Source organism: Typopeltis vanoorti, chromosome 22 (genome assembly GCF_054136105.1).
Source record: "Typopeltis vanoorti isolate ZY-2024b chromosome 22, IOZ_Tvanoo_1.0, whole genome shotgun sequence".
NCBI classification, from domain to species: domain Eukaryota; kingdom Metazoa; phylum Arthropoda; class Arachnida; order Uropygi; family Thelyphonidae; genus Typopeltis; species Typopeltis vanoorti.
Window position 1 is genome coordinate 22,713,909 of NC_143570.1, and position 23,596 is coordinate 22,737,504.

Below are 23,596 nucleotides of genomic sequence, written 5' to 3' on the forward strand. Positions count from 1 at the left end.
TCTCAGAAGAAAATGCCTCTGCTTTTCTGAGTTACATAAAATAGGAACATGGAATATAAGAAGCTTGTATCAAGGAAAACTGGAACTGGTAAAGAAAGAAATCAAAAGAACTCGAGTTAAGATTTTAGGAATCAGTAAACTGAATTGGACAGAAATGAGTTACTTTGATACCGATGATTTCATGTTGTATTACTCTGGACATGGAAACCTTCAAAGAAATGGAGTAGCATTCATAGAAAAGAATGCAGTGGATATTTGCAGTGGTACATACTGGTGTATGCACCCATTATAGATTCAGTTGAAGATGAGATCAAAGAATTTTACAGCAGCATGCAGAAAGTAGTATACTGTATTGATAAAACAGATTTTCACTTGATATTAGATGATTGGAATGCAAAAGTGGGAACAAGGCATCACTGGAAAATTTGGTTTAAGACTGAGGAATGAAGCAGGAGAAAGGATGTTTGGAATTTTGTGTCAAGAACAGTTTGCTTTATTATGAACACTTGCTTTCAACAACATAAAAGAAGATTGTACACATGGACTTCACCTAATGGTGAATACAGAAATTAGATAGGGTATATTGTTGCCAGAAGAAGGAGAAGTGCTATCCAAGCAACAAAAACACTACCTGGTGCAGAGAATGTTGGACAGATTATGAATTATTGATAGCTGAAGTTAAATTGAAATTAAGGGCTAAGAAGAAACAAAAGAACAGTATCAGATTTGATTTGAATCGTATAAATGAAGCATTTAAGGAAGAAGTTGGAAAGAAATTAAAAAGTTTGGAGAAGACAAGAAGAGAATTAGAAGAACTGTGGGAAGAATCAAAACATACAATCATAGAAGCAGCAAAGAAAACTCTAAGTAAAGCAACAAGAAAGAAAGAAAGATTGAATGGTTGTCAGAAGCTATAGAAATAGCAGAGGAAAAAAGAAAAATTAAACTTCGGAGAAACAAAGAAACGGTTAGATGACCAAGTCCAGATTTCCTGAGACAGGATAGGAAGATAAGGAAAAACATCTAAACAAAAGTGCAAGCAAATTGAAGAAAGCAATATTATGGGTAGAAAGAGATCTGTTTAGAAAAATAAATGATGTTTCAGGGAGGTTTATCCCTAGATTAGGAGTTGTAAAAAGTAATTTGTGAAATGTCTGATGGAAGAAGAAGCAGTGAAAAAAAGATGGAAAGAATATGTAGAGAATTTGTACAACAAAGATAATAATATTGAAGGAGAATTTGAAAGAAGAGAATTTGCTGAGGAACCAAAGATAATGAAAAGTTAAGTGATATTAGCAGTGGAACAGCTGCCAGAAGGCAAAAGCTCCTGGAGCTGTCAGTGGAATTATTGAGAGCAGCTGGGAATATTGACTAAAATTTGTCAACATGTTTGGAAGAAAATACACTGGCCTAGAGATTGGAAAACATCAGTATTCATCCCAATTACAAAAATATAAAATCTCAGAGATTGTGAGAATTATAGAATCATTGCTTTAATTTCACATGCAAGTAAAGTTATGCTGAAAGAAATTGAATAAAGGCTGGTGCCATATGTGAATTGAGAAATGCCACAAGAATAGGCAGGTTTTAGGAGAGGTAGAGGAACTGGAGACCAAATAGTAAACATGAGATGGATTATAGAAAGAACAAGAGAATTTTCAGAAGGAAGTATTCATGTGTTTATTGATTATAAGAAAGCTTTTGATTGCGTTGATCACAGCAGACTGTGGATTGTAATGAGACCAATGGTAATACCCTGAGCATCCAATTCTTTTGATAAGAGATCTGTATGACAACTAAGAAGCTTCAGTAGTCTTTGGAGAAGGAGACTGTTTGAATAGAAAGTGGGTTGTGGTAGGGTTGCATATTGTTGCCTATCTTTTTAATATTTATAGTGAATATGTTATGAGAATGACTAACTTAGACAAAGATCCAGCTGGAATTAAGATTGGTGGCAGAAAAATGAATAATTTAAGATATGCAGATAATACAACCCTCATAATAGAACTAAGGAAGATCTGGAGCAGTCAATTGTACTGGTTAAAAGGGAAAGTAACAAAGCTGGGCTTAATTTAAACATCAGCAAAACAAAAGTGATGGTTTAAATGAATTAATAAGAGGGAGATAAAATAGAAATCATTGAAAGTTATGATTTACTGGGGTCCAGAATGGGAAAAAAAGCTATGTTAAACATGACAAAAATTATGAAAGATAGAGGTCTGAGTAAGGCCATAAAAGTTAGAATTATCAAAGCACAAAAAGACAGAAAGCAAATTGATTCATTTGAATTATGGGTGCGGAGGAAACTATTAAGATTCCCATGACTGTAAGAATGACCAATAAGAAGGTTTTAGAGTATAAAGACAGAATGCTCCTTGGAGGCAATGATCGCTAAATAGAAATTGATGTGCAGTAGACATATTATGCGAGCTGATGAATCATTGGAAAAGGCAGTTATGTTGGAGAAGATTGACGGAATGAGAAGAAAAGGAAGACTACTGAAAGAAAGGACAAGAGGCCAAGTAGGATTGTTCACAAGATCACCAAGAGTTCAAAACGACTGGATGGCACATAACAACAACAGCGTATTTAATGTATGTCGAGATGGATAGGAGGGTGGTTGATGGAGAGATACCAGAGAGTGGTTTATTCAGGAGTGGAGTCCAAAAGACGGCTTGTGACTAGTGGTATGCCGCAGGGTTCTGTTCTTGGACCACCACTGCTTTTCAATTTGTTCATTAACAATATAGGAAAGGATCTGAGAGGAAGTGTTCACTTGTTTGCTGGTGATGCAAAGTTGGGTAGAGCAATTGTGAGTGCACAGGATGTCAAAATTTTACAGGATGATTTGGATAGTTTGGAGGACTGGGCTAGGGAAAATGGATGTCAATTTAATGTGGCACAGTGTAAGGTTATGCATTTTGGAGTGAAAAGATTAGCAGCAGTATATCACATTGGTGGAACCGTACTCCAGGAGATTGATGAGGCCAGGGATTTGGGAGTATTGGTGGATAGTGAGTTGAGGTGTAGGAGGCACATTGCAAAAGTGGCAAAATCAGCTCATCAAATCACTTGGTTGCTGAAAAATACTTTAATAAGCAGAGACAAACAAGTTATTGTACCTCTATATCGAGTCTTGATAAGACCCCATCTAGACTACTGTGCCCAGATATGGGCTTTAGGGTTTCTTCTTGATGGAGAGCAGGTGAAGAGGATCCAGAGACGAGTGACCAAGATGATAGCAGGTCTGTGGAATGATCCTTATGAAAACAGGTTGAAGATTTGTGGGTTGCAAAAATTGGTTGATAGGCAGAAAAGGGGTGATATGATTGAGACATTCAAATTACTGAAGCGTTTCTATAAGATTGATCCAGAAGATATTTTTGAAAATATGACTGGTGGTGGGAGAACTGGGGGCCATACATGGAAGCTGGGCAAGAATGTGGTTAGTAGGGGTGTTAGAACTAGGTTTTTTACTTGGAAAGTGGTGAATGAGTGGAATAAGCTGCCAGAGTCTGTTGTGGGTACTATGACCATGAATGAGTTCAAGGCGAGGTATGATAGATACTGTGTGAATGTCGAATAGTTGTCATAATGTTAGGGTCTCCCTCGACGAATCTGTCGACTCCTTGGAATTGCCCGAGATAATAATAATAATAATAATATAAAGGTCCAGATATTTAACCTATGTTGCAGGTGCGGTTTCAAGACAATGGCAGATGTGGGTATTGATAATACAATGATGTGAGTGACTGTGTATGTAATTGGTACTAGATATATGGCTCTTGCGTTTTTTATAACTAACATTGGAGTTATTATGATTGAGTTGTTATAAAAATACCTTGTTAATCCAATTAGATTTGTTGAAGAATGCGATGTTGATGTCTTCATGGATTGTTAGTAGTGTAGCATCATCTGCATACTGATATGTCTACATGAGAAGGTTCTGAATATCATTTATCTAATAGTTAAAAATAGTGGGCGATAATGATATTGCACCTTGAGGGACTCTATGTTCAGCTTGACTACTTGTATTGAGTTGGCAAATAAGTTCGTTCAGTTTATATGTTAGTACAAGTTTACACCGCTTCGCCTGTCGCTGTTGTTGCGCTACCGTGCAATGCTATTGCGCAGTTGAAAGGTGACATTGCACATAACCTTTCAGTGAATTTTCGTTTGGCCTACTTCAGTTGCATGTGTGTAGCATATTTTTAGAAATGGAAGGAAATAATATACATTACCAGCATATTTTGCTTTTTTATTTCAAAAAAGGCCAACGAGCTGCAGAGACCCATAAAAAAACATGCAGCGTATATGGGGATGGTGCCTTAACAGAACACTTATGCCAAAAGTGGTTTGCCAAATTCCGTTCTGGAGATTTCGATGTTAGTGATGCGCCTCATGCCATTAACCTGACCGAGGTTGATTCGAGTGTTGTGAAGGATATCGTTGACAAAAATCCATCACAAACAGTGCAGGAGATTGCTACAGTACTGAACATATCCCATACAAGCATTGAAAACCATTTGCACAAACTGGGATAGGTTTCAAAACTCGATGTTTGGGTGCCAAATGAATTGACTGAGGCCAATATGACTGCTCGCATATCCATCTGTGATTCGCTGTGACGTCGCCAAAAAACAACCCATTTTTGAAGCCGATGATTACAGGAGATGAAAAATGGGTCATGTATGATAACGTGGTACATAAAAGATCATGGGGGGCACAAGAGCAAACCACCACAAACAACTTCGAAAGCGGAATTGCACCCAAAGAAGATCAAGCTCTCTGTGTGGTGGGATTATAAAGGTGTTGTCCACTACGAGGTGTTACCTTCAGGCAGAATGATTGATTCAACTGGATATTGCTCACAGTTGACCCAACTTGCCCATGCAATTAGCACAAAACTTCCTGAATTGGCAAATCAGAAAGGAGTTGTCTTTCACCACGACAATGCCAGACCCCACACGTCGTTAATAACCCGGAGTAAACTGTTACGTCTTGGCTGGGATGTTTTGCCGCATCTTCCGTATTCACCGGACCTGGGACCTTCCGATTACTACTTATTCCAATCATTGCAGAATTCTCTGAATGGAAAAACCTTCGCTAATGAGGAGGCTGTCAAAAGACACCTGGATCAGTTTTTTGCCAGTAAACCTCAGGAGTTTTTATGAATGCAGCATAATGAAGTTTGTGGACAGGTGGCAAGAGGTCATTGATAAAGAGGGTCAATATATAACTGACTAGTATTTATTATATATATTAAATAAAATGTGTTTCATTCCACTCTGAAAAATCGAACGAACTTATTTGCCAACCCAATACTATGTTTAGTACCTGGATTCTGTTTGACAGTTAAATCGTGAACCATAGTATAGTTTTCTGCAAATGCCAGTGGAGTGTAATTCATTCAGTAATATTTTATTGTTGAGAGTATCGAATACTTTTTTTTAGATCTAATAGCATAAATATGGTGAATTTATTTTTATTGAGAATTTTGCATATGATATCTGTAATATCTTCTAATAACAAAATAATGCTTTGTTTTGTGTTTTTTGGAATCTGTATTGTTTATGCAAGATTATATTGTATTTTTGTAATTAATTTTGTAATCTGGTGTGTATTAATTCTGAGAGTTATTGAGATGACAGGTAGATTGGCAATGGGTCTGTTGTCTTGTGTCATTTTTTTATTTTTTTTTATTGTTACTCTGTAGAGAGGTGTAATCACTGCTGTTTTCAGTTTGCTGGGGATAATACCTTTATTGAATATTGCATTGATTAGCTTCAGACATCCTGGAATTAGTTGGTTCAAATGTGTTATATAAGGTCTGTTAGCCTGATATTGTCTATCCCTGGGCTAGTTTAAGGGTTAAACTGCAAGAGAGCATCTTTCAGTTCAAGTTTGGAGACAGATGGAAAGAATATAGTTTGCTGTTAACTGTGCTGGGTTGGTTTTGCATTGGGCATAATTGGGATGTGTCTCTTGAGTAATGTTGTTTACAAAGTTTTAGTTAAAGGATTCTGCTAGTCATTTGGCCAAGTCGTGGTTCCATGTCTTGGCCAAAATTCTTGTGGAGATGTTTTTCATTTTCTCTTAAGCAATTAAATTGAGCATCAATCATGTTTGTTTCATATTGCTACTGTCTGCAGAAAATTTCTGGAATTTATAATAATAATTTATTTGTGCATGCCACTCCCTTCTCCAATAACAAAACCTTCAGTTGTCAGAAAAGTTATTGTTATATCCAGACACCATAGAAATACAGAAAAACCGAGAACTCCAAGGTCCTAAGCACCCCAGATTTTGGACTTTATATCAGGACTAATCCTAATAATAATGCAAACATAATGAGGAAAATATAATAATCATTTAGCATTAAATTAAATTCATAATCTTATCACTGACAAGATTTTCATTGTGGAAAGTTTAGTAGTGATGATAATGGTGACAATGATAAAGACAGTGAGAATGATAAATATTTAAATGGAAATGATGAAAACTATATGGAGTGCTTTAAAATTGGTTATTGAAGACGTTTTAGATATGATGAGGGTAACAAGTTAATTCAGTTGGTTGATAAGTTAAGTATTCAAATTTTGAGATTTCTAATTTTTAAATAATTATAAGGAATAAACTTTGCTTGAATTTATCATACATTTAAGTATAATTGGTTATATTCACTTAGAATAATTTAAATTATATTAATTTTGATGTATAAGTTTATAAGAATTTTAATATAAATCATTTTATATTACTACAAGTTCAAAAATCTGAAATGTATGTTTAGACCAGAAAGATTCAACTTTTACTATTTTATTATTTTTCTCCTCTTATAGATACCTGTACGTTCTCGCTCCTGGTCTTTGAAAAGAAGTTTCCCTATAATCCGACCCTCAGAAATTCCTTTCAGTGATCTGAATAGTCAGAATATCAGGTTAAGAGGTAGCTCAAAAAATCTAGGCAAACTACATGAAGATATTAATTTGCTTTCTTCTATGTGTATAATTATTGAACAAAATGAGCCACATAAAATGGTTCGAAGACTGTTTTTGATGTCCTATTTTCCTAGTGGTTTTTGGTCACGATTGATAATAAGGATACTTGCAGATGACTTTATAATTGAGATTGTTCGTTCTTATTTTTCAACACCTAAAAATGTATTAATGGATCCCGTACTTGCATCTATATTTCAGCGCAAAGCAGAATGGTTATGTTGGCAGACTGGAATGGAATTGCGATACTTAGATGCAACATTATTTCGTATGAAAGAACTGCTTCCCTACATGAATAATTTTCCTTTAGATTACAGAGAAATTAAGATGATGCTTCATCAGGATGAAGACTGGAATGAAATTGATATGCATTCATCAGCCGTGTTAGAAATTTTACTTCCTAATCAATGTGTTATTGTAAAAAAACCAGTAGTAGTGGAATGTGCAGATAATTCTCATCTCTCACGTGAACCTGGAAAATATCAGACTATTGTGCTTACGCCAAGCCTTGAAGGAGTTACCAAGTTGCTTTCTTTAGCTGTTGATCATGTTGATACATTACTTGAAGACTGGTATCCATCTCTTGGTACTAGATTTATCCATACATCAGATGGGAAGTTTTTAGTCACAAGGCTTGTTCCTTGCACTGAATGTATAGTGTCATGCATAAAGGACGAATTATCTTCTAATTCAGAACAGTTTGGTATAGGCTCTAGTGACGATAAAGATTTGTGGCAATGGATTAGTTCCTCACATCCTGAATCTTTTACAGAACCCCATGTACTGAAAGGTGTCTCATTTAATCATGATAACCATTTTCCCTGCAGTGAGAAATCAGAAAATTTTTGTACAGTCGAACATGAAAAGGCTCAAAGACTAACATTCAGCACATCTGATAATAGTGGAATTGGCCCTTATATTAACAGTGTTAGGTAATTATTAAGATATCTGTATATATTATTATTATTATTATTATTATTATTATTAAACAAGACCTCATGGAGTCAAAGACTCATCTAGGAGGTCCTTTTATCTCACACACATCTCATCATACCGGGTCTTAAACACATTCAAACTCCCTGCAGACACCACACTCTCAGGCAAGGCATTCCAATCATTCACAACTCTGCACGAAAAAAACCTGCCTCTCACTCCCCTACTCACACCCTCTTTATACAGTTTCCAGGGATGACCTCTGGTTCTCCCCTGATCTCCCACTATTCGCTGTAGAACTTCTCCACCATTGATCCTATAGCAACCCCTTACCAACTTGTAGGTCTCTATCATATCTCCCCTCTTCCTTCTCTCCACTAGTCTCTGCAAATTACATCTTTTCAATCTTTCCTCATACTCGACATTCCAGAGGTCAGAAACTACCTTAGTCAGTCGCCTTTGGACCCTTTCCAACATCTCTTCATCCTTCTGAAAACCAGGTGACCAAATCTGGGCACAATAGTCCATGTGTGGCCTAATCAAAGCCTTATACAATGGAACAAGAATCTCCCTACTTCTACACGTCAGTGTCCTCCTCATCATTCCCAGAAGTCTTTGTGTTGTCTTCACAATTTTGGCGATGTGACCCCTAAATTTTAGATCCTTATCCACTATCACTCCCAGATCTCTTATTTCCTCTACTTCCAACAATATATTTTCACCAAGCATAAATTCTGCATCCCATCTTTGTTTTCCAAATTTTAAAACCTTACATTTTGCAACATTGAACTCACATCCCCATTTGCTTGTCCAATCACTCAATTTATTCAAGTCTTCTTGCAAGGCCACAACATCTTCACTACTCTTTATGGTTCGTCCCAACTTTGCATCATCTGCAAACAACTGAATATCTCCATCCAAATCTTCGCCAATATCATTAATATACAAGTTAAATAGTAATGGCCCTAAAACAGATCCCTGAGGCACTCCACTAGTGACTTTCCTTTTCCTGGATATTACACCCCCATACACAACTTGTTGATACCTATCAGATAGCCAGTCTCCAATCCAATGCACTAATCTAATATCCAACCCCATCTGCTCTAGTTTGACTGTCAACTTATCATGAGGCACTCTATCAAAAGCTTTTGCGAAATCCAAGTATATTACTGTGTATCCTTCTCCTCTGTCCAAGGAAGCAGTCACTTTATTGTAATAAGTAAGTAGATTACTAAAACACGACCTCCCTTTAGCAAATCCATGCTGTCCATCAAAGATTATACCATTGTTGTCAACCCAACTCTGGATCCTAGTTCTCACAAGCTTCTCCAACAACTTAACCACAACACCTGACACACAGATAGGCCTATAGTTTGATGCTTGAGTTCGATCACCTCCTTTATGAAGTGGCACAATCTTGCCCTCCTTCCACTCTTTAGGGACTTGACCAAGTGCAAGACTCGTATTAAAAAAATATGTCAAGGCAGGTGTCAACTCTCTGGCACATTCCTTCAGAATACGCGGTGATATATTATCAAGTCCCACAGCCTTATTTACATCTAGTTTACTCAACTCCCCAAACACCTCTTGCTCACTTACAGTCAGTCTCTCCTCCCCATCATCAACTGCTCTTAATCTCTCCATGAAGTCACATTCACAAGATTGAAAGATCTTTATGAACTGCTCATTAAGTATCTCCACCACACATTCTGCAACAGCTGTCTTTATACCATTTCCTCCAATCAATGTCATCCTTCCATAATCATTCTTTCTTTTGCTGGCTACATATCGAAAGAACTCCCTAGGATTCTTTTTAGCTTCATTAGCTAACTGCTGTTCATACCTCTCTTTAGCTACTCTCACCAACCAAGTCACTCTCCTTGCCTGGTCTTTGTAGAACTCATGAAATTGGTTACTTCCACTTCTCTTATGCTGCCTCCACAATGCCCTTTTTCTCTGTATTGCATGCTTAATCTCTTTATTCATCCATCTCACACCTAACTTATTTAACCTTCTCACCCGTGGTATACATTTAGACATTGCATCCACTAAATATTTTTTGAAAATCCCCCAAGCTGCATCGATCTCTTTTCCAGCTAACTCCTCATTCCATGCTACACCTGCAAGCTGTCTCCTGAGCTCTTCATAATCACCCCCCTTGTAGTTCCACATATACCCTTTTTTCACAGGGGTCCTTGCACTGCTGGCAACCACCCAAGTAATCACCTCATGGTCACTTTCGCCAATTGGTGGATGATTTGATACCTCATTGATAATTACATCCTCCGATGAGATGACCAAATCCAAGACCCTTAATCCTCTTGTGCCCTCTGTTACATACTGTCTGAGGTAGTTATCCCTCAAAAACTCAAGAAACTCATTTTCTTTACTTCCAGTTGCTATCTCTTCATTCCAATCTATATTGCCATAATTAAAATCACCCATAATGATCACCCTTTTCTTATTTGCTTGGCTTATTTGACTATACATTTCACTATCACCACCATCCACATTACCAGGTCTATAACAACATCCCACCAAGTATTTGAATCTATTCACCTCTATCTCACACCATGGCCATTAAAGTTATTCCTTTTTTGTTAATTTTTTTATAATTAATAAGTAAAATAAACTTTAAAAAAAGTAGTTAGGGATGAGAGAGACAGCTAACTTTAAAAAATCAAGTCTCAAAATCATTTGTAAAACATGTAATGCAATCATGTGTATTTAAATGAATTTCCTTTTCAGTTTCAGAGTTGAATTCAACATTCCTTTCTAGAATCTTGACTATTAATATCATTGAACATAAAATGGCCTGTTTTTTTTTCTAAACTTTCAAAGATTGTTTTACATTTACTACAATTCATTCATAGATTCAATTATTTTTTATATGTTATTATTATTAAAAAAAAAAAAAAAAAGAAAGAAAGTGTGAGTTCTGTAAATCCATTGAAAATAATTTTTTATGTATCAACATAAGTGAATATCAAGTACACTTCAATAATTGATGCTAATTACACATCATTTGTGTTGTTAAAGTGCATGATTACAGTCAGTTGCTATGCATTTTGACAACTCAAACAGAATACGAGGTTTATCTGAGAAATTCTCAAACTTGGAAGGAGGGTGTGTGCAAAGTGTGAGCTGAATGAAGATTTGATGAGTGCAAATATGTTGATGGCAGAAAGTGTTAGTAGCAAGAATGCCATGAGGAGAATGAGTGCTCATCTGATAGAGAAGGATGGTGTGAAAGAATAGCAAAAAAATGTTAACGAATTTTTGAAAAAGAAAGTGAGTGATCTGAAAAGCTTAATGGATGGTAAGAAGGATGAAAGTGATGCAAATGTGATGGAAGGCAACGAAATTGAGAGAATGAATGAAAGTGGAAATAGTGTAACGCAAGGATCGAAAGTACGAAAACTCGAAAGGATGAATGAGAGTGAAAGTGATGCAGAGTTTGAAAATTTGAAAGAATGAATGACAGAGAAATTGTGATGCAAGATTCGAAAGTGGAGTTGGTTAGGATGACACAAGAGATGAAATGGATGTGGAACGAAGTTAAGAAAATTTGGGAAATGTATGTGAGAGCGAAAATGATGGAAACAATTTGTTTCCATCATTATCATTTTGGTATAAAAGAGGTAACAAAAGATATGCGAGTGGTGTTGTATGGTGAACTTAATTATTGAAGGTGTGCTAGATGAGAGGATGCACAAGGTATGTTTTACTGGAGCTATAATAAGGAGAGTGATTGAGGCATTGGATATGAGAAGGAAGCGAGCAAAAGAGTTGGTAGTTTTAATAGGCACAAATGACTTGACTGAGAACAAAGAGCACATCAAATTGGATATCAGGAAGTTGCTTAGATGGGTAAAAGAGAATAGTATGTTGACTAGGTGAGATGAGACAGAGAGCAAAGATTATGAATGATATGTTAGCTGAAATGTGTGAGGAGAAAGGAGTGCAGTTTGTTAATGTGTGGAATGATATAAGAATGATGTATATATATAATATATATATATATATATATATATATATATATACACACATCACTCTTATATAGATAAACTATATAAGAGTGATGGACTACATTTGAGTGGTTTTGGTGTGAGTCACTTGGAGAGACTGCTGCTGGAAGGTAGAGAAGTGAGAACAGAGAATGAATGAACAGAAAATGTACTCATTTGATTACATTGATAAATTGTGGATGTTTAAGGTGGATGGAAGGAGGGTGTGAGCTGAATGAATATTTGATGAGTGCAAATATGTTGAGGGCAGAAAGTGTTAGTAGTCATATCCAAGTGGGAAGCAATGTGGAAGAGCGAGAGAGTAAGACAGGATAGATTGAAGAGGTGGTTATGAATGAGAAAGTGAGTGGCATGAGTATAGAAAATTAGAGAATTGGTGTCCAAATGGACAGGGAAACGGGGTTGCTCAGGGGGGACAGGTGAACAGAGCATGAGAAAGATGGATGCTCCAAGAGGATGTGAATGCATGTGTTAGGAAAGGAATGGGATGAGGGATGACCTGGGATCAAGAGGAAACAGTTAGATTTAAAGTGTGTTCTAAAATGAATGAGTAGAAAGGGAAATGGCATCAGTTGAGCAAGGAGAAATCACATTGAATGAGTGGTATCAGTGGAACTGTAGATCCAGGAATGAGCTGCTGTGTTTGTATAGAAATGCTAGAAGTGTAAGAAACAACGCAGATGAAATGTTTGCATTAATTGAATCTGTTCGCCCAAAAATTGTTGGAATAAGTAAGACATGGTTGGATGAGGATGACATCCTGACAGGAATAGAGATTAGAGATGGAAGGGTATGATGTTTTTCATGATGATAGAAAAACAAGAGGGAAATAGTGCCAGTACTTTTCAGGTAGTATGGTGTGAGATAGAGGTGAATGGAATTAAATACTTGTTGGATGTTGTAATAGACTTGGTAATGTGGATGGTATCGATGGTATCAAATTTCTTGAGTTTCTGAAGGACAACTACCTCAGACAGTATGTAACAGAGGGCACACGAGGATTGAGGGTCTTGGATTTGGTCATCTCATCAAAGGATGTAATTATAAATCAGGTGTCAAATCACCCACCAATTGGTTAGAGTGACCATGAGGTGATTACCTGGGTGGTTGCCTGCAGTGTGAGGACCTCTGTAAGAAAAGGGTATATGCAGAACTACAAGGGGGGGGGGGGTGATTATGAATAGCTCAAGAGACGGCTTGTGGGTGTAGCATGCAATGAGGAGTTAGCTGGAAAAGAGATCAATGCAGCTTGGGGGCTTTTCAAGAAATATCTAGTAGAAGCAATGTCTAAAATGTATTCCAAGGATCAGAAGGTTAAATAAGGTAGGTGTGAAATGGATGAATAAAGAGATTAGGCATGTGATTCAGAGAAAAAGGGCATTACGGAGGCAGCATAAGAGAACTGGTAATAACCAATTCCATGAGGATTACAAAGACCAGGCAAGGTGGGTGACTTGGTTAGTAAGGGTAGCAAAAGTGAGGTATGAGCAGTAGTTAACTAATGAAGCCAAAAAGAATCCTAGGGAGTTCTTTCGATATGTAGCCAGCAAAAAAATGAGTGCTTATGGAAGGTATTGGTTGGAGAAAATAGCATAAAGACAGCTGTTATGGAAGATATAGTGGAGATACTTAATGAGCAGTTCATAAAGGTCTTTCAGTCTTGTGAATGTGACTTCATGGAGAGATTGAGAGCAGTTGATAATGGGGAGGAGATACTGACTGACTGTAATTGAGCAAGAGGTGTATGGGGAGTTGAGCAAACTAGATGTTAATAAGGCTGTGGGACTTGATAATATATCACCATGTATTCTGAAGGAATGTGCCAGGATGTTGATGTCGAGTCTTGCCCTGGGTCAAGTTCCTAAGGAGTGGAAGGAAGGCAAGATTGTGTCGCTTCGTAAACGAGGTGATAGAACTCAAGCATCAAACTATAGGCCTATCTGTGTGTCAGGTGTTGTGGTTAAGTTGTTGGAGAAGCTTGAGAGAACTAAGATCCAGAATTGGGTTGACAACAATGGTAGTAACTTTGATGGACAGCATAGATTTGCTAAAGGGAGGTCATGTTTTAGTAATCTACTTACTTATTATAATAAGGTGACTGCTTCCTTGGACAGAGGAGAGGAATGCACAGTAATATACTTAGATTTTGCAAAGGCTTTTGATAGATTACCGCGTGATAAGTTGATAGTCAAACTAGAGCAGATGGGTTGGATATTAGATTGGTGCATTGCAATGGAGACTGGCTATCTGATAGATATCAACAAGTTGTGTATGGTAGAACGATATCCAGGAAAAGGAAAGTCACTAGTGGTGTGCCTTGGGGGTCTGTTTTAGGGCCATTACTGTTTAACTTGTATATTAATGATATTGCCAAAGATTTGGATGGAGATATTCAGTTGTTTGCAGATGATGCAAAGTTGGGACAAACCATGAAGAGTAGAGAAGATGTTGTGGCCTTACAAGATGACTTGAATAAATTGAGTGATTGGGAATGGGGATGCGAGTTCAGTGTTGCAAAATGTATGGTTTTAAAATTTGGGAAATATGGGATGCAGAATTTATGCTTGGTGGGGATATATTGTCAAAGGTGGAAGAAATAAGAGATCTTGTGGTGATAGTGGATAAAGATCTGAAATTTAGGGGACACATTGCCAAAATTGTGACAAAGGTTTCTGGGAATGATTTGGAGGACACTGACTTGTAGAAGTAGGGAGATTCTTGTTCCATTGTATAAGTCTTTGATTAGGCCACACATGGACTACTGTGCCCAGATTTGGTCACCTGGTTTTCAAAAAGACAAAGAGATGTTGGAAAGGGTACAGAGGCAACTGACTAACGTAGTTTCTGACCTCTGGAATGTCGAATATGAGGAAAGATTGAGAAGATGCAATTTACAGAGTCTAGTGGATAGGACTCTGTAAATTGCATGATATGAAGAGGGGGGGGGGATATGATAGAGACTTCAAGTTATAGGATCGATGTTGGAGAGGTTCTACAGAAAACAGTGGGAGATCAGGGAAGAACCAGAGGTTATCCATGGAAACTATATAAAGAGTGTGTGAGCATAGGAGTGAAAAGCAGATTTTTTGCATGCAGAGTTGCTAATGATTGGAATGCCTTGCCTGAGAGTGTGGTGTCCGCAGAAAATTTGTGTGTTTAAAGCGCAATATAATGAGCTGTGTGTGATAAAAGGACCTCCTAGATAACTCCATGGGATCTTGGGTGATAATAATAATATATTCACAGCCTGGTCTCACACTGATTTGGAACTACTTCAGTTCCTAGAGAATATAAACTCCTTGTACTCCTGTATCAAGTTCACTATTGAACATGAGTCCAGTAACCAACTATCCTGTTTGGATACCTTAGTCATCTTGAATTTTTAGTTTATCATAAGTCAAGCTTTGTGAGCAGATACATTCACTTATCCTCCAACGATCATTAATCACAAAAAATGGGTATTGTCAAGTGTCTTATACATAGATCTCATATGATTTGCTCTTCTGATTACCTTTCCTTAGATGAACTGAATGGATACAACAAAACTACCATTCAAAAAAATTATTAATAATTATCATCCTCTGTCAGATTACAAACCTATGTGAAAAGAATTTCAATAACCTCAACCTTAAAGGAACCTTTAAAATAGCACAGACTCTCGTGGACAGGCTTATACGTTGGTTATGCATTTCTAAATCACTTAGGGAATTGAACAACATAGATCCGAATATAAATTAAATTAAATTTGGTTGTATGCGACTGCCCCAAATTTGGGAGGCATACATCAGCAGACCTTCAGCCCAACGGCCAAGAACACCTACTTAGCCCGCTAGAGGGCACCATCAGGACTTCTAGGAGAACGATAGCTTCATATCTTCATTCTCCGTTACTGTGTTGTAGTGCCTGCGTGCATGTGCCTTTTTTGTAAGTTCCTTTTGAAAATGGCAACGTGACATTGCCGAAATATCGGAGATATTTATTAAAGTATAATTTAATTTATATTCGGATCTACGTTGTTCAATTCCCTAAGTGATTTAGAAGCACAGACTCTTTGTAAATTCAATTTATATGTTACATTTAAACCAGCTTGGAAACTATCTTCCTTCTGCCCATCTACAAAGGATACATTACCACCTCTTTTCTTATCAGGTGTCTTTGAACAGACGGGCCATTCTGCCTTGATTAGAATTGAAGAACATCAAAACTATATTGCATTTTTGGAATCTGACAAGTGTGACCTTGCTTCTGAAAGCTATTGACACTAGGCACAGAGTTCTTTGGAACCAGACTAAACTTCTTCATTGTAGGAAGTTCAAATTTGATTGTCTTTTCTTTGAAATATCTGAAACTCTAGAAATCATCCAAACCTGAACTGATCAGACTGCATGCCAATAACCAAGTTTTGGGTAGTGATCACTATTAAGTGTTCATAAGTTTTTTGTTTTTTTTAATGTATGCAACTTTTTAAAATTCTTCCTTTGAACTCTAATAGTGTAATATCAATAATAACTTCAGCTGCAACTGAAACAGAAGCTAATATGCACACAAATTATGACCCATTATTGCGATTCATCTTTTGAATGTAGTTAATTGTTTGTCTTCCTGATCAAGTCCACTTAATGTTGGATGAAATATATGAGATATTTTAAATAAAATTCTGTATAATTTTGCTAGATGTGTAAGGTGTAAAGTTGCTTTATAAATGATATAAGAATAAAATAAAAATCTAAAAATTGATATCTTTAGCGTGATCGATTCTGCGAATGCATAATAAGTCACTCTAAAGCGTATGTCAATCTTAAAATTCCATCCATGAGAACTAAGCCCAATGGAGATACTAGGTACTGTCTTGATAGCAGTAGTTATTTGCATGTTCAAGTAACATTATGGTACATCACTGTAGAATTACAATACTGTAATAATTAGAAATAATTTGAACAAGTTTTTTTTTTTTTTTTTGCTGGATTTGAAAGGTTGTTATATTTCACGAGAAATATAGTCTGTTGTCCTTATGTTACCCAAGCATAAGCAAACAATTAGCATGCTTTCAAAGTTCTTTCATGTAAAGTCCTTTATAGGCTTGAGTAAAATAGCAATTAATACAAGTGTATAATTTCATCATCCTTTCAGGGATTTAAGCCCAGTGCCCTTTTCCAGCCTCATTCATTCCTGACTTCTATATCCTCCAGTTGGATGGTATAAAGGATTGAAGATAGTCATTTAAAAACCATGATTTTCCATTTATTCTGTTGTTTATGTGTCCTTTCATCTTTATGTTTTATCTGTTGATATTATTATTATTATTATTAAACAAGACCTCATGGAGTCAAAGACTCATCTAGGAGGTCCTTTTATCTTACACACACATCTCATCATACCGTGTCTTAAACACATTCAAACTACTTGCAGACACCACGCTCTCAGGCAAGGCATTCCAATCACTCACAACTCTGCATGAAAAAAACCTGCCTCTCACTCCCTTACTCACACCCTCCTTATACAGTTTCCAGGGATGACCTCTAGTTCTCCCCTGATCTCCCACTATTCTCTGTAGAACTTCTCCACCATTGATCCTATAACAACCCCTTACCAACTTGTAGGTCTCTATCATATCTTCCCTCTTCCTTCTCTCCACGAGACTCTGCAAATTACATCTTTTCAATCTTTCCTCATACTCAACATTCCAGAGGTTAGAAACTACCTTAGTCAGTCCCCTTTGGACCCTTTCCAACATCTCTTCATCCTTCTGAAAACCCGGTGACCAAATTTGGGCACAATAGTCCAAGTGTGGCCTAATCAAAGCCTTATACATTGGAACAAGTATCTCCCTACTTCTACATGTCAGTGTCCTCCGCATCATTCCCAGAAGTCTTTGTGTTGTCTTCACAATTTTGGCGATGTGTCCCCTAAATTTTAGATCCTTATCCACTATCACCCCCAGATCTCTTATTTCCTCTACTTCCAACAATATATTCTCACCAAGCATAAATTCTGCATCCCATCTTTGTTTTCCAAATTTTAAAACCTTACATTTTGCAACATTGAACTCACAACCCCATTTGCTTGCCCAATCACTCAATTTATTCAAGTCTTCTTGCAAGGCCACATCATCTTCACTACTCTTTATGGTTCGTCCCAACTTTGCATCATCTGCAAACAACTGAATATCTCCATCCAAATCTTCACCAATATCATTAATATATAAGTTAAATAGTAATGGCCCTAAAACAGACCCCTGAGGCACTCCACTAGTGACTTTCCTTTTCCTGGATATTGCACCCCCATACACAACTTGTTGATACCTATCAGATAGCCAGTCTCCAATCCAATGCACTAATCTAATATCCAACCTCATCTGCTCTAGTTTGACTGTCAACTTATCATGAGGTACTCTATCAAAAGCTTTTGCGAAATCCAAGTATATTACTGTGTATCCTTCTCCTCTGTCCAAGGAAGCAGTCACTTTATTGTAATAAGTAAGTAGATTACTAAAACATGACCTCCCTTTAGCAAATCCATGCTGTCCATCAAAGATTATACCATTGTTGTCAACCCAACTCTGGATCCTAGTTCTCACAAGCTTCTCCAACAACTTAACCACAACACCTGACACACAGATAGGCCTATAGTTTGATGCTTGAGTTCGATCACCTCCTTTATGAAGTGGCACAATCTTGCCCTCCTTCCACTCTTTAGGAACTTGACCAAGTGCAAGACTCGTATTAAAAAAATATGTCAAGGCAGGTGTCAACTCTCTGGCACACTCCTTCAGAATACGTGGTGATATATTATCAAGTCCCACAGCCTTATTTACATCTAGTTTACTCAACTCCCCAAACACCTCTTGCTCACTTACAGTCAGTCTCTCCTCCCCATCATCAACTGCTCTTAATCTCTCCATGAAGTCACATTCACAAGATTGAAAGATCTTTATGAATTGCTCATTAAGTATCTCTACAACACATTCTGCAACAGCTGTCTTTATACCATTTCTTCCAATCAATGTCATCCTTCCATAATCATTCTTTCTTTTGCTGGCTACATATCGAAAGAACTCCCTAGGATTCTTTTTGGCTTCATTAGCTAACTGCTGTTCATATCTCTCTTTAGCTACTCTCACCAACCAAGTCACCCTCCTTGCCTGGTCTTTGTAGACCTCATGAAATTGGTTACTTCCACTTCTCTTATGCTGTCTCCACAATGCCTTTTTTTCTGTATTGCATGCTTAATCTCTTTATTCATCCATCTCACACCTACCTTATTTAACCTTCTCACCCGTGGTATACATTTAGACATTGCATCTACTAAATAGTTTTTGAAAATCCCCCAAGCTGCATTGATCTCTTTTCCAGCTAACTCCTCATTCCATGCTACATCTGCAAGCTGTCTCCTGAGCTCTTCATAATCACCCCCCTTGTAGTTCCACATATACCCTTTTTTCACAGGGGTCCTTGCACTGCTGGCAACCACCCAGGTCATCACCTCATAGTCACTTTCACCAATTGGTGGATGATTTGACACCTCATTTATAATTACATCCTCCGATGAGATGACCAAATCCAAGACCCTTAATCCTCGTGTGCCCTCTGTTACATACTGTCTGAGGTAGTTATTTCTCAAAAACTCAAGAAACTCATTTTCTTTACTTCCAGTCGCTATCTCTTCATTCCAGTCTATATTGCCATAATTAAAATCACCCATAATGATCACCCTTTTCTTATTTGCTTGGCTTATTTGACTATACATTTCACTATCACCACCATCCACATTACCAGGTCTATAACAACATCCCACCAAGTATTTGATTCTGTTCACCTCTATCTCACACCATGCTGCCTCAAAACCACTGGCCCTATTTCCCTCTTGCATCTCTACCTTGTATGGACATAACTCTTTCTCTATCATCAATAGCACTCCCCCTCCCTTTTTATCCCTTCTATCCTCACGAAACACATCATACCTTTCCATCTCTATTCCTGTCAGGATGGCGTCCTCATCTAACCATGTCTCACTTATTCCAACAATCTCTGGGTACACAGACACAATTAGTGCAACCATTTCATCCACCTTGTTTCTTATGTTTCTACCATTGGTATACAAACACAACAGCTCATTTCTGGATCTACAGCTAGTTCCACTGATATCATTCACTCGATGTGCTCTCTCCATGCTGGACTGGGGCCATTTCTCTTTCTGCCTCTTCATTTTAGAACCCTTTGCAACAACATCTGTTTCCTCTTGATCCCTGGTCATCCCATTACTTTCCTGCCTACACATGCTCTCACCTCCTCTTGGAGCATCCACCTTTCTCATGCTGTGTATCCCTGTCCCCCTGGGCCTCCCCGTTTCCCTGCTCCTCTTGCACACCCATTCTCTCATTTTCTATACTCATACCACTCACCTCTCCATTCATTTCCACTTCTTCAATCTCTCCTGTCTTACTCTCCTGCTCTTCCACATCACTCCCCTCTCGATCTGATTCATTTTCTCTATTCACTTCTCTACCTTCCAGCAGCAGTCTCTCCAAGCGACTCACACCATAACCACTCAAATGCAGTCCATCGCTCCCATACAGCTCACTTCGTCCCTCAAACTCACTCCATACATTAACAAACTGTATTCCCATCTCCTCACACATTTCAGCCAGTATACCATTCATAATCCTTGCTCTCCGCCTCATTTCACCACAATCGTACCTAGGCAACACACTGACTACCCTTCCTGTCACACTATTCTCTTTTATCTTTCCAAGCAGTCTCTCGACATTCATTTTGACATGCTCTTTGTTCTCTCTCAAACCATTTGTACCAATTAATACAATTAACTGTTTTGCTCGCTCCTGCCTCATATCCAATGCCTCAATCACTCTACTTATTTTACCGCCTAGAAAACATACCTTGTGCATTTTATCCTCTAGCACACCTTTAATAATGGAGTCGCCATACAACGCCACTCGCTCATCTTTCGTTAACTCTTTCATGCCATCATGATTTATTTTAATAGTTTTGACCTGAATTCTCTTAATTTCATTCCGCATCCATTTCATTTCTTGCCTCATCCAATCTAATTCACTTTCCGAACCTCGCGACACATTCTCTCTATCATTAAATCTTTCTAACTCTCGACCCCCTCTTCTCACATTCCCTCTCATTCATCCTTCTTTGTTTCCGTACTTTCGGACTAACATGCGTCCAACTTTCGCTATCATTCTTCTCACTTTTACTGTCATTCATCTTTCTTTGTTTCAGTACTTTCGGTCCAACATGCGTCCAACTTTCGCCATCATTTATTCTTTCGATTTTTTTTACTTGCGATTTCTGCATTACGCAAGTTCTACTTTCATTCGTTCTCTCAATTTCGTTTCTTTCCACCTCACTTTCATCCCTTTTAACATCCGTTACGGTTGTCAAATCGCTCTTTTTCTTTTTTCCTGATTTTTTAACATTTTTTCGCTTCTCTTGCTCACCATCCTTTTCTTTCAAACGTGCAATCGCGATACAATCGGTACTAGCACTTTCTGTCATCAATTTCATATTCGCATTCATTAGTTCTTCGTTCAGGTCACACTTCGCACACACCCTTCTTCCATCCGCACTAAACATCCACAAATCATTTATGTAATCGAAGGAATACATATAACAGACCTCACACTTAACGAAACGACTGAAATCTACATTCAAATCATTAAATGACAATGCCGCTGCCATTTTTTTTTTTTTTTTTTTTTCTCTGCCGGTTACTAGGTCTAATAATAACGATTTCGTAATTTAGTTTAGACAAGAAAAAAAAACCACACTAATAATACCGGTAGCGTACAACGTTTACAGCCGCTCTTACTCAAACAATTTTGCATATATACTTAATTATTCCTAGTAAAAACTTATCTGAATCAGGAGCTCTTCAAAACACCTTTCCTTTCTAAATTTTTAGTAATTGTGTTTAAGGAAAAATTTTGATCTCTGGAGTTCATCATTACTTTTTGCTATGATTATTTGTTCATTTGCAAACATCAGGGCATTAATACAATCTAGTTTAAATGCTAAGTTTATATTTTCTTCCATTTCTTTACTATTTTCATCTATATAAATATATATATATATATATATATATATATATATATTAAATTTATTAAATTATATGACATTAAGGATTCTTGTAAGACCCTTCTGTTTATTGGTTTACTTTCTGTAACTTTTCATTGATTCTTATATCATTTGATTGCTTAGATACATGTTAGTTTTGCTGAGAACAGCCGATTTTGAATTTTTTACTTCTTTGATGTTATCTGTAGTTTGTTCTGACTTTGTCATTTAAAGGAGATGCTGTGTTTGTGTGTGTGTGTGTGTGTGTGTGTGTGTGTGTGTGTGTGTGTGTGTGTGTGTGTGTGTGTGTGTGTGTGTCTCTGTGTGCGCGCGCGTGCGTGCGTGTGCGTGCATGCATGCGTGCGCGTGTGCGTGCGTGCGTTCTTTTATTCTTTATGAGCTTTAATTACAAGTAAGATAAGTAGAAACATATGAAAAAGATTTATAACAGCATTTGTTTGGAGTGTATTCTTATATGTTTATAAGATGTGGATGTATTACAGCAGAAGATTGAAAATAAAATTGAACCATTAGAAATGTATTATTAAAAGTAAACTGCTGAGAAAGAAAAACCAGTGAAGAATCCCTGTGTGAAATAAAAGAGAAGATCATCAAAGAAGACAATCATAGGGAGAAAGGTAAAGTTCCTGGAACATGAATGGAAAGATAACAAATGGATTGCAGGAGAATGGTGAATGAGTGGAATGGGCTGCCAGAGTCAGTTATGAGTGCTTTATCTGTTAATGGGTTCAAGGAGAAGCATGATAGATTGTGCAATGAGTCTTTGGACTCCATGGAGGTTCCCATATAATAATAATAATAATAATAATAATAATAGAGAAGTACGAAGAGAAGCATAGAAGTTATCAGGGAAAAGAAGAGGACATCTCAAATATACTGGAAGAAGTTATAACTTATTGAGGAGAAAAGCTAGTAATAGGGAGACATAGAAAGAGGAACTTAACATATCTGTCATTTAGAATGATAATGATAATCATGATTTACTTTAGCTGCCTTTCCACATTTCAAGTTTATGGAGACTTTTGCTACCTGAAGTAATAATATGTACTTCTGACTACATGCTTCATATTCAGTTTTCCTGTTACCTGTATCAATTCTAGTTACTCTCCTACATTTCTAAGTTTCTTCAATAACCTCTAGAACATTTTGTCCCCATCATAATATTTATCTTCTGTATTCTTACCAATCTTTGCATGACTTTCCTTCGCTACTTTTACAAATTGCTTCTTGTTTTTTATTTTTCTCTGCACTCACTCAACATGTGCTAAAAGAGTATAGAATAGTTTTTGATACACTTATATTTTTGAGGACTTGCTCTTTAATTTCCTGTTTAACCATGGAGAAGTTTCAGATTTTTCTATTCTTGGTGACAACTTCATCATGTCCTTATTGAATCAGTCAGTGCTTTATTCAGTGACTGTGAATGAACCACCAAAACTTATTATTATTATTACCCAAGACCCCATGGAGTCAAAGACTCATCTGGAAGGTCCTTTTATCATACACATGGCTCATCATACCATGCTTTAAACACGCT

The 23,596-nt window shown here is 37.2% G+C and overlaps 1 protein-coding gene across 2 annotated transcripts in view; it reads left to right on the forward strand.

Annotated features, from left to right (window-relative positions):
- The window catches only part of LOC150094209 (leucine-rich repeat serine/threonine-protein kinase 1-like), an 803,235-nt gene that overhangs the window by 520,193 nt on the left and 259,446 nt on the right, over positions 1 to 23,596 (forward strand). For both annotated transcript variants that reach the window (XM_090412317.1, XM_090412318.1), the window contains exon 21: positions 6,840 to 7,927. In XM_090412317.1, coding sequence (XP_090268443.1) covers positions 6,840 to 7,927 — 1,088 coding nt within the window. The remainder of the gene's footprint in view (positions 1 to 6,839; positions 7,928 to 23,596) is intronic.